Genomic DNA, 12,716 nt, shown 5'->3' on the forward strand with positions numbered 1-12,716 from the left:
AAACACTGGCTCAATATTACTTTGTAGTAGGATTACTATCCGGATACACAAGCAATTCACACCCAACTGGTTCAGGTGACCTGTTTTTATCTGATCCCAGTAAGAGATAAAGCGATACATGACAAAGATAAGACTGTAAGCTCTTGTGTCACCCCCTCATCCTCATAGACTGTAAGCTCTTGTGTCACCCCCTCATCCTCATAGACCGTAAGCTCTTGTGTCATCCCCTCATCCTCATAGACCGTAAGCTCTTGTGTCATCCCCTCATCCTCATAGACTGTAAGCTCTTGTGTCACCCCCTCATCCTCATAGACTGTAAGCTCTTGTGTCATCCCCTCATCCTCATAGACTGTAAGCTCTTGTGTCACCCCCTCATCCTCATAGACTGTAAGCTCTTGTGTCACCCCTTCATCCTCATAGACTGTAAGCTCTTGTGTCACCCCCTCATCCTCATAGACTGTAAGCTCTTGTGTCACCCCCTCATCCTCATAGACTGTAAGCTCTTGTGTCACCCCCTCATCCTCATAGACCGTAAGCTCTTGTGTCACCCCCTCATCCTCATAGACTGTAAGCTCTTGTGTCATCCCCTCATCCTCATAGACTGTAAGCTCTTGTGTCACCCCCTCATCCTCATAGACCGTAAGCTCTTGTGTCACCCCCTCATCCTCATAGACTGTAAGCTCTTGTATCACCCCCTCATCCTCATAGACCGTAAGCTCTTGTGTCACCCCCTCATCCTCATAGACCGTAAGCTCTTGTATCACTCCCCTCATCCTCATAGACTGTAAGCTCTTGTGTCACCCCCTCATCCTCATAGACTGTAAGCTCTTGTGTCACCCCCTCATCCTCATAGACTGTAAGCTCTTGTGTCACCCCCTCATCCTCATAGACTGTAAGCTCTTGTGTCACCCCCTCATCCTCATAGACTGTAAGCTCTTGTGTCACCCCCTCATCCTCATGGACTGTAAGCTCTTGTATCACTCCCCTCATCCTTATAGACTGTAAGCTCTTTTGTCACCCCCTTATCCTCATGGAGTGTAAGCTCTTGTGTCACCCCCTCATCCTCATAGACTGTAAGCTCTTGTGTCACCCCCTAATCCTCATAGACTGTAAGCTCTTGTGTCACCCCCTAATCCTAGATGAACCTGTATGTAGTGTATCCACAATGTGTAATCCCAACCTGATTGTTACTTTGCACAGATCCATCCCTCCAATTGATCGTAATTACATAAATGAGTTAGGAGTTTAGTGATTGTATTCAGGAAAGGCCCTCGAAACAATGAAGACAGGAAGTTCAATAATCATTTTTTCCTCCTCTGTTTGGCTGATTATCTCCGGGCATTAATCACATAATGTCACACGGCGTTTGCTGAGAGATTAAACCCATGAGATGTAATCAGATGTGGAGCAGCCGTGCTGTGTATTGTGCTGGGTGCCATGTGTTCACAGGCCGGGACATAACTGCATATAGGAAGAGCACACATTTTCTTTCTGATTTTATCTTACACATATGATTAATTTTATTCAGTATTTTAGGTTTTTTTTGCACACAATTTTACATCATTCCGTATATTTTATTACACTGACAAGTGGAATCACGGGATCAAGCAGATGGCATTATAGGGGTTGTCCACTTTCAGAAAATGATTGATATTGTCTGTGTAAAGAACACAATTTTCCAATACACTGTCTTTTCTGTATAAATTCCTTACAGTTTTCTAGATCTCTGCTTGCTGTCACTACAGGAAGTTTCATTGTTTACTTCCTATGCATAAACACTGGCCTCTAGTCATGTGATGTTACACAGGTGCACAGCTCATTGTATCCGAAGTCATGTGATGTTACACAGGTGCACAGCTCATTGTATCCGAAGTCATGTGATGTCACACAGGTGCACTGCTTTTTATAACACACAGCATTGATTACTTTAACGAGCTGTGCACCTGTGTGACATCACATGACCAGGGTCCAGGCATTATCCACAGGAAGCAAACAAAGAAGCTTCCTGTTGGAAAACTCCAGGGAATTGATACAGAAAAGTATATTGGAAAATTGTATAACTTTTCTTTACACAAACAATATCAGTCATTTGCTGAGCATGAACAACCCCTTTAAGTCACATGATCAATTTGATTTTCAGGACAGGTGGATTAACATTTCAAACGAAAAGCTGAGCATGTTTGGCAGCATGTTATTGAGCAAGAGGAGCTGAACAGATTGTACATAGTGCCCTATCTGCAGGTAGCATGTTATGGAGCAGGAGGATATGAGCAGTTTGTACATAGTGTCCTATCTACAGGTAGCCTGTTATAGAGCAGGAGGAGCTGAGCAGTTTGTACATAGTGTCCTATCTACAGGCAGCATGGTATAGAGCAGGAGGAGCTGAGCAGATTGTATATACTGTCCTATCTGCAGGTAGCATGTTATGGAGCAGAAGGATTTGAGCAGATTCCACGTAGTGTCCTATTTACAGGTAGCATGTTATAGAGCAGGAGGAGCTGAGCAATTTGTAAATAGTGTCCTATCTGCAGGCAGCATGTTATGGAGCAGGAGGAGCTGAGCAGATTGTACATAGTGTCCTATCTACAGGCAGCATGGTATAGAGCAGGAGGAGCTGAGCAGATTGTACATACTGTCCTATCTGCAGGTAGCATGTTATGGAGCAGAAGGATTTGAGCAGATTCCACGTAGTGACCTATTTACAGGTAGCATGTTATAGAGCAGGAGGAGCTGAGCAATTTGTAAATAGTGTCCTATCTGCAGGCAGCATGTTATGGAGCAGGAGGAGCTGAGCAGCCTGAATATATAGATTTGTGAGAAATGATTTGGTGTATCCTTTCTCATTTGGAATTTAGGAGTCCAGAAGGCAAAGTCGCTTGATGATTGACAGCTTCCCTTGTCTGCATACAGAGATGACTGTCAATCAGTTACTAGAGCCGCCCACTTGACTCCTCTGCGTAGAATAATCAACTGAATCTTTTCCGGCATACTGTACATACTCCATTCCCCTCACGTGTTCTACAGATCAGAAACCATGTTCAACGTGACAGGTTCCCTTTAAATATCTTATGAAGCATATCAGATGTGAGAGCCAAGGATTGTAAGTGATCAGGGTAAGGAATAAGAGCAGGTTACATTGTATCACACAGTACACCGGTTACGGGAGGGCGGCCAAGCCTTGAGAAGGAGGAAGTCTCTCCACATGGAGCCTCCGAGTGCAGTGTATGGTAAAGGAGGGGCAGACCACTGATAAATTATTAAGGCACAAGTAACGTTATCTCATCTCTTTTTTTACATTTATCTCAAGGAATAAAAGGAGAAATTGTGTTTAAAATACTTTCTGAACTCCAGATTAGCTTGTCATTGAGGTCAGCCGTCTCTGATGGCCATACAATTGCTGCGGTCTATTATGTACGGCTGACAGGTACCCAAGTATTTGAGCTTTGGCCACGGCTGTGGAATTCATGTTTCCTGGTGCATCGGGCGGTCATATTGGATCTGTGTTGTCTCAGTCCTTTGTCCTCCTCTAGTCGTGCAAGAGATAATGACAGAACGTGGGCAGATGCTCATTATGTTCAGGCTGAATTAACAAGGATTTTTATTAAATGTATGTTTTTCTATTATTTTGGTTTATATCTAATACTTTTATACACATTTCCGAATATGGACATAATAAGTCAAGGCATTGGCTCTGTATAAGTTTTGAGGGTTTGGATATCAGCAGGACTCAGTGGATTTAGTAAGATGTGGAGAACTTCCCAGGTTAGAGACCACCCCTGAGGCACTTCACACCTAATTTGCATAATGATTTAAACTCCTCTAAATCTCCTTTTCTCTAAAGTAATGGGAAAATGAATTAAGAAGAGTCATATTTTGCCTGATATTAGTCAATTTTAGAGGAAGAAGGGGGAAGCGACACTTCAGATGCCCCTATCCTCACTTCTGTAGTACCTACAAACATGCCTTTGGTGTCAAATTATAGATTCTTATTTTTAATATGACACCAGCATGGTTGCTATAAAACCAAAGATCGGCGCGTCTGAAGTGACACTCTAAACTTGACTTGGCTGAGGAGAGGTGATTTGCCTAATTACATGACAGTTAAAATTTGCGTTTACAAAACGCAATGTGAATGCGTCGTTAACATGTATGTTAACTATGTGTTAACCTGTGTGTTATGTTAACGGTAATGTACTTGGGCAAATCACCTTTCCTCAGCTATTGAAATGCGTTTCCAAATGCAATCAAAGTGCAAAGTGTGAACAGCAATGTACCTGTGTATCAGAAGATTTTTCAAAGAAGATCAGCTGTGGTCTGGAGGCTTTTTAGTGATTTTACTTCTATGGAATATCTATCTTTTTTATTCTTTGTTCTAACATTACATCCAGATCTATCCAGATTCAGGGCATACTGGGAGTTGTAGTAATCTACGTCAGCCTGGTGGCGGCTATCTGTCATATCACACATTGCAGAAAATGTATTTTTGGCTCCTCCTTTCTTTCCGTTTCAGCCAAAATTCGGACTCATATGACCTTCCTGGGAGGACATCTGCAAAAACCTGCCCTTGGGGCTGACAACTCCCCGGCTGCTTATAGAGAAAGATCAACCTACATGGTAGAACAGGGTTTTCCTGGAGATTACGCTCGTCCAAGCTTTTCTTGGAAATTAAATGAAACGTTGAATTCTGCTTTTTTTCCCCTTAATTCTCTCCTAGGCCTTTGATTTTGGGCTGTGAGCAGCCAATTTAGTGGAGATCCGCAGTCTTCTGTTGCTAGGAAGCTGCAAAAACACAAATCCTCCCTAAAGCCCTTTGTAGAACGACAGCGCTGATCCGGTGCCCTCATTTGCCGAGAAAATAAAGTACAGAATTATTAGAAAACATTGATATGTTATTTCGGGATTCTATGAGGCAGGAAAAGAGCTGTCACAGGGCTGATAGGGAGGACGAGAGAACTGAAATGTGGTCCGGATATTACCCACCACAAAGAGTATCAGAATAGTATACGTACAGAACCACATCAGAGAGCGGCACCTGCTCTGGACCCATCTCTCACACGGGTGTATTGTAATATCTCCTTGACCTATAGGACCTACTTTCTGATCATATCTGGATGGATTTGCAATAGAATGTTGGAATTATTTCCTTTTTAAAGATACATTTTATAACATTCCACATCTGACAATTAACCAGTTTATAGACAACATAAGTTGGCACATTCTTTATCAGAACCTGCGTCTCCTGTAGTTTTACGAGCAGGTGTCGCTGCCCGGATCTGGCTATAACACGCCTGTTAGCTGCGCTGCCGGCTGAGCGAGATGTACCAGCTCCATACTGAGGTGACAGCGAAGTGAACAAGGATTTCTTTCTACTCTCACTGGAATCTAGGTCAGGCCACCATCATCTGGGGAAAAGCCCCGGCCTGGCCTGAGACAGCTAGAGAGCCAACAGTACGGAGCCTGGAGGAGCAGATAGGGGGGCTACCGCTGGTGCCTGGAGGACAGGGGGAGCACGTCATTAACAGGAGATGAAAGTCTAGTAATTACATATTAATTATCTCTGCTTAATGCATGGATGGAAGCCAGGACCATCAGTATACATGCTATGGGCTTCAAAGGGTTGTCTTGCCATAACCACTATTGAAGTCCAGGACGTCCATGCATTTCATGGAAGGTCATTCACATAATTTTTTTTAACTTAATTTTCGAATGGAGCAGCTGTGGCTTCACTTAACTTGTAGCCGGCTGCTGGGGACCTGAGAAGATTAGCTAGCTTTTTGTTAAAAATGGGTAATCTTTATGAGATCATCCCTTTTATGGGGCTGTAGTAAGATTACATCCACAGGATAAGTGTTGTGTTGGTTGGAGTACGAGTGCTGGGATCCTAATGAATGGGGGTCGCATGTCACCCCCCCCCCCCTTGTGAATCAAATGGTCACCCCCCTCTTCTGTGTAAGACAAAATATAGCAGGGATCTTTACATACATGCATTCATAGTAGTAAAGCGGTGGCTCAGTGGTTAGCACTACGGCCTTGCAGCGGTAGGGTCCTGGGTTCAAGTCCCACCCAGGTCAAAGAGTTTGTATGTTCCCTCTGTTTGCGTGGGTTTCCTCCGGGTCTTCTGGTTTCCTCCCACACTCCAAAACATACTGGTAGGTTGATTAGACTGTAAGCCCCTTTGGGGACAGGGACTGATTTGCGACAGCCGTAATCTGTGTGCGCTATATAAATAAAGAATTATTTTTCATATGAGTTCACAATTCTTATTATTGTGGGCTGCAGCAGTCAGACTCCCACTGACAACCTTACCACTTATCAGGTTGACATTGTTCTTTCTTGGTACAACCCCTATAATGTGGTTTGTGGTATACAAGGTTTGTATACTGTATAATGTCCTCTTGCATGAGGTTATACTGTGATATAGGCACACAGTGGGCCATTACAACTTCTTTTTCATGTCCGCGGAAACTGCTTGGTTGTTCCACTTCCAGTACCTCCATGCCCAAGGCTCGGCACCAGTGGTGGTTCAAGCCAATGTACCTCACAGGAAATTCGTCATCAGTTTTGACTATAATAAACTGCAGACTGTTCTAGCTGTAGGCCCCAGAGATCTGTTTAACCCATACCCCTGTGTGTGTTGTGAGTAGCTGCAGGACTGAGAAAAATGAGGTTATTATCCAGGTTTTCATTTCCAGCAAGGGCTCTGGGCGGGGCTTTCTTTCTGAAGAGCTTTTTGCTCTTTGCAATGCACTGCTCCACAGCCCCTCCCCCTGCTGAGTGACTGCTGCAAGTATCCAACCAATATCCTTACATCTCCTAGCAGCAGAGAGCAGAAAGCTCTTCAGCCTGAAAGACCTGCCCAGAGCACTTGTAATAGTTTTAAAGCTGGATTATAACATCGCAGATCTCCAGGGCTTCTAATACAGTCTACAGCTGTGAATGGTGAAAACTGCTGACAGATTCCCTTTAACCTGGTGTAAATGACTTTGCATTGGGTTGACCTATACACAGTCATTTATAAGCGTAAATGTAGAAATAAAAGATTTCCAGATTATTAATCCGCCTCCATTGAGGTTTGTTGCAGCCAAATCCACGATCACAATGCCGCCATTATATCGCATATTAATCTGTTATTTTCAGCTTTCATTAAGAAGGAATTTGCAATCTGTCACAAGACTCGCTCCGTCTCCTGAATGAATGTCCTGGATTCAGTTTAGTTAATTAAATCTCGGCTTCAGATTAGGTAGGCGTCAGACAGGGGACTATTTTTTTGAAGCCTTGGGTTGAGGAGATTTTGGGTATTTGCATCAAGAAAATCATATAATGCAAATCCTTAAAGTAGAGTTTGGTGCATGAAGCGGTTAATACTCCACATTGTAGAGGGTGTGTATGTCTGAATAGTATCTAGGAGCTAAGTCACAGCTGAGCTGCAATACCAGACACAACCTATGTGCAGATGTGGCGCTATTTTAGATAGATATCAGCTAACCCACTAAACTCCATAAGCAGCACCTAACAACAGAGCAAGGTCTCTTGTGTTTTATAAGTTTCTAAGTGCAATACAAAGATGTGTCGTGACATATTATTGTGGGTTTTTTGCACGCACCTTCAGGGGACATGTAGGTTTTTCTTATATTTGGATATTTTGTTGGAAATTATGAATAAACTCCATTTCAATATGAAGGTGACGCATGTGTGGGTGATGTGACTTTTTTTGTGGGGACCGTAAGACGTAGGGGATGTGTAGGAGCAAAACTCCTACAAAACTGTGTGTGTGCAAAACTGTATATATGATGAGCAGCCACCGATGACGCTGTTCACATTGTAGTTTATTGCAACATAGTCACAACGTTCTGTTCTTGCAGGTGTGCTATATATATATATATATATATATATATATATATATATATATATATATATATATATATATATATATATATATATATATATATATATATATATAATATGAGTGGTATACTCTGCCATCTGGTGGCAAAGTTAGGAACTGCTAAGATGTTGTTAATTGGATTGTACTCCTAGGACACCTAGTGGTGAAATTGTAACATGCATTTATTTATGGCTTTATTTTTCAGGTGCCTACAAAAAAGCTGAAGAAATATGAAAAGGAGTATCTGGCAATGAGAGAGAGCCAGCTACAACAGGAAGATCCCATCGAGAGATACAAGGTAAGAAATCCATTAGAGTTATCTGAGAGATTGCAGGACATTTCTCTTACCATTCAAGACGATTTATTGCTGAGACCTTTGGATGCCACTGAACATGTTTGGGATGATATAAAATTTCTTTGAAATTCGCTATTATAATAGCACATAAAAAAAATATGATGCTGAAATGCAGAACATATGGAGATTGCAATACAATGAAGGTGCGTAATTCATGGTCCAGTCACTGCTTATGTCCCTCGAACATAATATTGCATGAGCATGATATTCACCATCGTCCTTCACGTGTCTCATAGCATAATTAGAGGGAAAGACATAAGTCCTGGTTGCTACGGACAACAGCTTTTGCCCCCTTTATATTTAGATGTCGGCTGCTATAAAGGTTATACATTATATAATGGCTTTTAGCCTTGTAGACGTATGTTGGCAGTGCATAAACTACGTAATACTAGACAGCGGACGATGTACATGATTATAGGATCGTCGTCTGTTATGGTAGTGTAATCACATAATTATAGCATCAGTATAGTCTATTGTCCTTCATATATAAGGAGTATCTCTCAGAACATCTAACTATGGGATCCGTACATTACAAAGCAATGAGACCCAAATAACGAAGGTGCGGCTCTCTAGACCTGAATTGGTTGATCACCCAGTTCTCTAGACCCCCTAGGATAATTAGGCCGGTCACCCAGATCTCTAGACCTTCTAGGGTAGATAGGCCGGTCACCCAGCTCTCTAGACCCTCTAAGATGAATAGGCCGGTCACCCAGATCTCTAGACCCCCTAGGATAAATAGGCTGGTCACCCAGCTCTCTAGACCCCCTAGGATAAATAGGCCGGTCATCCAGCTCTCTAGACCCCCTAAGATAAATAGGCCAGTCACCCAGCTCTCTAGACCCCCTAGGATAAATAGGCCGGTCACCCAGCTCTCTAGCCTCACTAGGATAAATAGGCCAGTCACCCAGCTCTCTAGACCCCCTAAGATAAATAGGCCGGTCACCCAAGGATAAATAGGCCGGTCATCCAGCTCTCTAGACCCCCTAGGATAATTAGGCCGGTCACCCAGATCTCTAGACCCCCTAGGATAAATAGGCCGGTCACCCAGCTCTCTAGACCCTCTAAGATGAATAGGCCGGTCACCCAGATCTCTAGACCCCCTAGGATAAATAGGCCAGTCACCCAGCTCTCTAGACCCCCTAGGATAAATAGGCCGGTCATCCAGCTCTCTAGACCCCCTAAGATAAATAGGCCAGTCACCCAGCTCTCTAGACCCCCTAGGATAATTAGGCCGGTCACCCAGATCTCTAGACCTTCTAGGGTAGATAGGCCGGTCACCCAGCTCTCTGGACCCTCTAAGATGAATAGGCCAGTCACCCAGCTCTCTAGACCCCCTAGGATAAATAGGCCGGTCACACAGCTCTCTAGACCCCCTAGGATAATTAGGCCGGTCACCCAGATCTCTAGACCCCCTAAGAGAAATAGGCCGGTCACACAGCTCTCTAGCCTCACTAGGATAAATAGGCCGGTCACCCAGCTCTCTAGCCTCCCTAGGATAAATAGACCGGTCACCCAGCTCTCTAGCCTCACTAGGATAAATAGTCTGGTCACCCAGATCTCTAGACCTCCTAGGATAAATAGGCCGGTCACCCGCTAGCATGAATAGGGCAGTCTTTCAGCTCTCTAGACTCCCTCTAGGATAAATAGGCCGGTTACCCACTTTCTAGACTCTCTAGGATGAATAGGTTGGTCACCCAGCTCTCTTAGACCCTTTAGGATTAGTAGGCCAGTCACCTAGGTAATATCTTTTTAGATACCATTGAAGCTGTATAACCAATATAGAATAGAAGGCAGAGGATTGCACTAGTAGTTTGCAGGTTATGTTGACATGTAAAGGAGCAAAGTATTGCATTCCAGGGAACAACTGCATCACGTGAGAAGTCTTAAAGAAATAAATAGGCGTTCTGGATAGGAAGGGCTGGGATTCTCAGTTTATTTGTGGAACAATGGGCATTGACAATGTGATATGTGAAGATATGAAACAGCTGACAAAAAAGGTTGTGTAAAACACTGAGATTTTACAATGATATCTTGATTCTCCCTGATGTCATATTCCAAAGGATTTCAATGTTGCAATACTATTTCCATATATATATACATATACTTTATACAGTGATTTTTCTCCTGTGGTCCTGCACACAATATGTGATACCCCGTCCTTGGCTGACGCATTTCACATCTGATTGTTTCATTTCATTTGCTATAGTCTATTTAACTGATGTCATGCTCCAGCCAGCCCTTTAATTAACATAGCCTGAGTATAATTAGAGGGATGGTAAAATGACAACAATTAAACTTGTAGTCCCCTGAGTACAGGGCCCCATTGTCTTACAGGAGTTATTTAGGATTACTGAGAACTGGCTGGATGCTGCATATTAGGTAAAACATCAAATTGTGCTGTTGTCCATAGCAACCACTCACACAACCACCTAAATTACCCAGCCTGCCATAGCACAGTGAAGCTTACATGCATCTTTACATAAAACCTTGGGTTTTTTGGAATATCCCATCAAGGTGCGGCCATGACAGAGATCCAGTTTTGGCGGCCATTTTGTCAAATGATTCTGCTATTTCAGTGGAGTTAGGAATTTTGGTTTAGGACACAAAATGGCTGCCTATAGCGTATATATAAAGTTAGAGGTAGATTTCTAAAAGCTATTGTCCCTTTTCTTTCAGTTTGTGTTTGTAAACCAGATGTCCCCTCTCTTCGCAATGTGACATGGCGCCTGACCACTCAAAAAAACAGGTTTTATTAACATGGAAGGAAACTCTACGCTAGACCCCGATATGGTGCCGCTTCATGTAACTTAGTTGTATTTAATTTAAAAAATATAATTAGTAATTAATAAAGTTATTTTGATATTAAAAATCCCCCTATGTCTCCTTTAATAGTTAATACGTAGTGTAAATTGCGTATCTTGTGTAGAATTCCTCTCAGAGAGATGTCCTTTACTTTGGTGACGCACAATTTAGTTTCTGTGTATTTTTTAGTAAGCGGCTGCCACTTGGTCCCCAATATATATAGTAAGCTGTAATGTGACAGGTTGGTCCCTGAGCTGAGATATCAGGGACTGTGTGTATGGCCATTAAGGTGGTACAATAATACGGTCTGACATATTTTTGGGCAATGTGTTTACCATTGTTTCAACAGGAAACACCTCCTTACGTGTTTCTAAGAGCTCACACACTGATGACAGGAAAACATAGGCCTAAGGTTTACCACACGGCTACTAATGCACAACTGGCCATACAAAGTAGGCATGAATTCACACTCAGCAGTCGCTGAAGAGATTTTTGTTGTTTTTGTATAGAAAGTCACTAAAAGTTTTTTCAGCTGATCTGTGGCTTTGAGGCTTCAACCGTGATCACATCCTGAGGTAAAATTGCTAAACGCGAATGGAAACCGAATGTTACCTCTACATGTAATCATGGGGGAAGCCTTTGCTTCTCAAAACGCACCATGTGAATGCAGCCTGTATGTAAAATTCATCCACCACTAGGACGTTCATTGAAGCTTTACACGCAACAGACTATAGCAGAAAGTGGCAGCCCAGTATAAGAGCCATCTGTCAGCAGATTCTCCTCATCTGTTTGGCCTGAGGTTGGTGGCACACGTAGCGTTTTAAACGCATTTTTGGCCCATTTTTAAGCAGTCTGCCGAAAAACTCATCCGTTTTTTGAAAACGCATCTGTTTTTGACCAATGAAGATAATTGGTCAAACCTGTCAAAAACGGATGCGTTTTTTAAAATCCGCATGCGCTTTTTTGACGGACTGCTTGAAAACGGTCCACAAACTCGTTCAAAACGCCATGTGTGCCATTACCCTTGTTCTTTTTTTTTTGTGTTACTTTGAACCCCTTTTCCCCCTCACAAAATAAATAAGGATATAAGTTCCTATTCATACTGATAATATTCTCTGTGCTATTCTGGTTATTACATTTTGTGGCTATTTGCCTCCTGCAGTCTATAACCAACTAACAATTGCTCAAAACTTGCCGTATTATCCTATAATTCTATAATATAATGTTCTAGCTATAATGGTGGGGATCTGAGATCTCTATATACAGCTGCACTCCTAGCCACGCAAACGCACTGCTATATACTGTAAGGTAATGGGGCTGAGTTACAGGAGCAAGTGCATATGCTAAAGGGACTAACTTTACTATAGTGAGAATGACCCTTTAAGAAAAATAAAGCTTAGTGGGGGGTGTCCTATGGCAAGGATGTATAATAATAAGAAGGTGTCGGGCAACGGGAGCCTCCTGGGTCTTAGCACTGGCTGCTCTGGGATCACTAGCAGCAGATTATCACTACCACCATGAGGAAGTAAGAGGCAGCAGCCGCCTCCCTGTGTCCAGCCCCATCACATCTCCGCAGAACATTCCCCTCTTCACTCTCTGGTCTCCATGTCTTATCAGGCAGTGCACATTGTGTGGCTGATCGGTGAAGGTAAGTCCCTGCTCCCACTGCTTATC

At 42.9% G+C, this 12,716-nt stretch overlaps 1 protein-coding gene across 5 annotated transcripts in view; it reads left to right on the plus strand.

Moving 5' to 3' along the window:
- RABGAP1L (RAB GTPase activating protein 1 like) overlaps window positions 1-12,716 on the plus strand; it is a 199,426-nt gene that overhangs the window by 179,679 nt on the left and 7,031 nt on the right. For 3 of the 5 annotated variants that reach the window (XM_072128763.1, XM_072128765.1, XM_072128766.1), the window contains one exon: window positions 8,091-8,183. In XM_072128763.1, the coding sequence (XP_071984864.1) occupies window positions 8,091-8,183 (93 nt within the window). Of the gene's footprint in view, window positions 1-8,090; window positions 8,184-10,916; window positions 11,112-12,716 lie in introns of those variants that run through there. The other 2 variants (XM_072128764.1, XM_072128767.1) reach the window with 1 other exon arrangement.

Source organism: Engystomops pustulosus, chromosome 10, assembly GCF_040894005.1.
Source record: "Engystomops pustulosus chromosome 10, aEngPut4.maternal, whole genome shotgun sequence".
NCBI lineage: Eukaryota > Metazoa > Chordata > Amphibia > Anura > Leptodactylidae > Engystomops > Engystomops pustulosus.